The sequence below is a fragment of the Austrofundulus limnaeus genome, unplaced genomic scaffold, assembly GCF_001266775.1.
Source record: "Austrofundulus limnaeus strain Quisiro unplaced genomic scaffold, Austrofundulus_limnaeus-1.0 Scaffold146, whole genome shotgun sequence".
In the NCBI taxonomy this organism is placed as follows: Eukaryota; Metazoa; Chordata; class Actinopteri; order Cyprinodontiformes; family Rivulidae; genus Austrofundulus; species Austrofundulus limnaeus.
This window is the reverse complement of record NW_013952548.1, coordinates 1,250,938-1,253,682: the sequence shown is the minus strand read 5'-3', so window position 1 is coordinate 1,253,682 and position 2,745 is coordinate 1,250,938. Positions and strand designations below refer to the sequence as shown.

At 34.5% G+C, this 2,745-nt stretch overlaps 1 protein-coding gene across 1 annotated transcript in view; it reads right to left on the bottom strand.

The window, feature by feature from the left end:
• Positions 1-420: 420 nt before the first annotated feature.
• The window catches only part of LOC106523167 (vasodilator-stimulated phosphoprotein), a gene marked incomplete in the record, with an annotated part of 34,123 nt that continues 31,798 nt past the window's right edge, over positions 421-2,745 (bottom strand). The window contains 3 exon segments of the mRNA XM_014016510.1: positions 421-686; positions 802-859; positions 998-1,064. Of these exon segments, the coding sequence (XP_013871964.1) occupies positions 637-686; positions 802-859; positions 998-1,064 (175 nt within the window).

The following is a 2,745-nucleotide window of genomic DNA, read 5'->3' as shown; positions in this document are numbered from 1 at the left end:
GACAAGGGGCAGGCTTCTTTCTAATTACTGAGAGAGTTCAGCTGGTGTCTTGGCTTTCCATGCCTTTTTACACCTCCCGTTCAATACTTTTTCCCTGTGCCATTCCACATTATTACAAATAACTTCATTTCTGGACATTTATGGTTTGATTTCTTTGTATGTATGGATCACTTGGGTTGTTACTGACATCTGGTGAAAATTTCATGTCATTAGCACCTCTAGTAATATATTTACTGAGAAAAATGGTGACGTGTTCAATACTTATTTTACCGGCTGTATAATATAATTTGTGTGTTTGTGTAATATCAGTAAATATCAGTTATCGGCCATAACAGCAATATTTATGTCAGATATCGATATCGGCTGAAATTTTCATATCGGTGCATCCCCATTTGAGATTTTAAAAAAACAAAGACCACGTTTTTTTTATTCATGTTTTCTTTTAATGAAGAGAATATCTTTAATCCATCATGTTTTAACCTTTTAATGACAAATGCTGACTTGTCATCAGAAGTATTCTAAAACGCATTTGATGCAGAAATAAAAATAAAACTTCACATATACAGATTCCATAAAATGACATCATGTTTATGAAACAAAAAAAACATCCATTTTRCTGTTTGATTTGTTGGTCTTTTAGCTTTCTTCAGCCTGCAGTGTTGTTTTCTGCAGCTCCTGGATCAGTGCTAAAATATACAAACAACTCGAGTTAATTTCATATAAGTGGTTTGTGATAACGTTCTGGACAATAAATGAATAAATTGCAAATGAACAAAAAAGGGTAAAGACTGAAAACATTACCTGCAATAATTTCCTCCTTTATTTTCTGAAGTTCTTTTTTCATTTCTTCAATAATGTCCTTCAAACACAAAGCAGAAGTGTGAGGACAGCTTTAAGATTTGAATAAACTTCAACAGYAACATGCAACATAATGTTTTAGTGAACCACAGGAAGTGAGCTCACAAAGCTTTACTCAGTTTAGAACGGAAAATCAAACCTGTTTCATTTTTTCCATATCTGCTTCAGCTTCTGGACTATCTGAAGTTTTCCTCAKTACTTTAGTCCTGCAGGAGAAAAATCCACATTTTCAGTCAAACACGTGTTTTTATGCAGCAGGAGAAGCAGCAGATGTTGCTTTAAAGAACACAAGAAGGGGAAGCAGAAGCAGAGCAAATAAAACTGTTGGTGCGACCAATGTTTCAAACAAGTCCTCTGCTGCTACTTCCTGCAGCTCACCCGCCAACATCTTAACTTCTCTTTTAGTTATCTATTAGAGCCAGAACAAGTTCACATATTTATACATCAGAAGAAAAAGCAGAACCTGTCAATGCAAAAACACTGACYTGAGTTCATCTAAAAGCCAGTCAGTTAGGTGTTTAGTTTTAAAACAAACCTGATAAAAACCCACACTCTTCCCAATGCATAATGAGCAGTGTGTTGTAAAAATGTTTTAATCATGTTCTCATAACAGATCAGGGTTAGACAGGTGGAGGACAGGTGACGTGGAGGAGAGTTTGCTGAGGAAATATTTATTTAACAATGAACAGATATATGTGATGATGAATGCTCATGGTAGAACGGTTGTCTGAGGTTGTTTATTGGAACAAACAGAAACACAGAATTTACACTGCAAAAACTGTCCACCTAACCAAATTTTAAACTCTTATATCAGCCAAAAAGTCTTTTTGATCTTGTTTTGAGACTAATTTACTAAACAAGAACTGATTGTGTCAGAATAATCATCTTGTTTTCAGAATGTGTAAGATTATTTGTCTTGTTTGAAAATTTGACTCAAATTAAGTCAAACATTTCTGCCAATGAAGTAAGAAAATTTTACTTGGTAAGACTGTTGAAATAAGAAAAAAATTAGTCAAATAAAGTATTTCAAGAATCTTACCAAGTAAAATTTTCTTACTCCACTGGCAGAAATTATTGACTTAATTTGAGTCAAATTTTCAGACTAACAAGACAAATAATCTTACACATTCTGAAAACAAGATGATTATTCTGACACAATCAGTTCTTGTTTAGTAAATCAGTCTCAAAACAAGATCAAAAAGACTTTTTGGCTGATATAAGAGTTTAAACTTGGTTAGGTGGACAGTTTTTGCAGTGTATAAAACCATCAGAGTGCTCAGCCCTGCTCCTCTGAGGCAGTCTGAGGACCTCCTATAAATACTGTTTAAAGAAAACCATTACGTCCTCTGGGCTTCTGTAAATCTATTATTAAGATGTGGTGACGTGTTCTTCTGTACCGTCTTTAAACGCACCCTGAGCTAACCTYGTTCAGTTTGGTCACCGAGGAGAGACGAGCTGCTCCACTTCTGCKTGGTGTCTGTCACAATCTGAACCAACCTGAACCAACAAAAGACTAAAAACTTTGCATCGTTTTTACAAACCAACCGTGGAAGTTGAGTAATGCAGATAATATTAGCTCATGTCAATATACTGAATGTTAAACTAGTTAACAAGAATACCAATCTTGTTACCCATATTACAGCTTTTGCTAGTTTTTGTTATGAATAAACCCAGTCCTCTTTAGTTTCTGTGCAGAACTGTGCAAAGAGCAAAATCACACTGCAAAAACTGTCCACCTAACCAAGTTTTAAACTCTTATATCAGCCAAAAAGTCTTTCTGATCTTGTTTTGAGAATGATTTATTAAACAAGAACTGATTGTGTAAGAATAATCATCTTGTTTTCAGAATGTGTAAGATTATTTGTCTTGTTGGTCTGAAAATTTGAC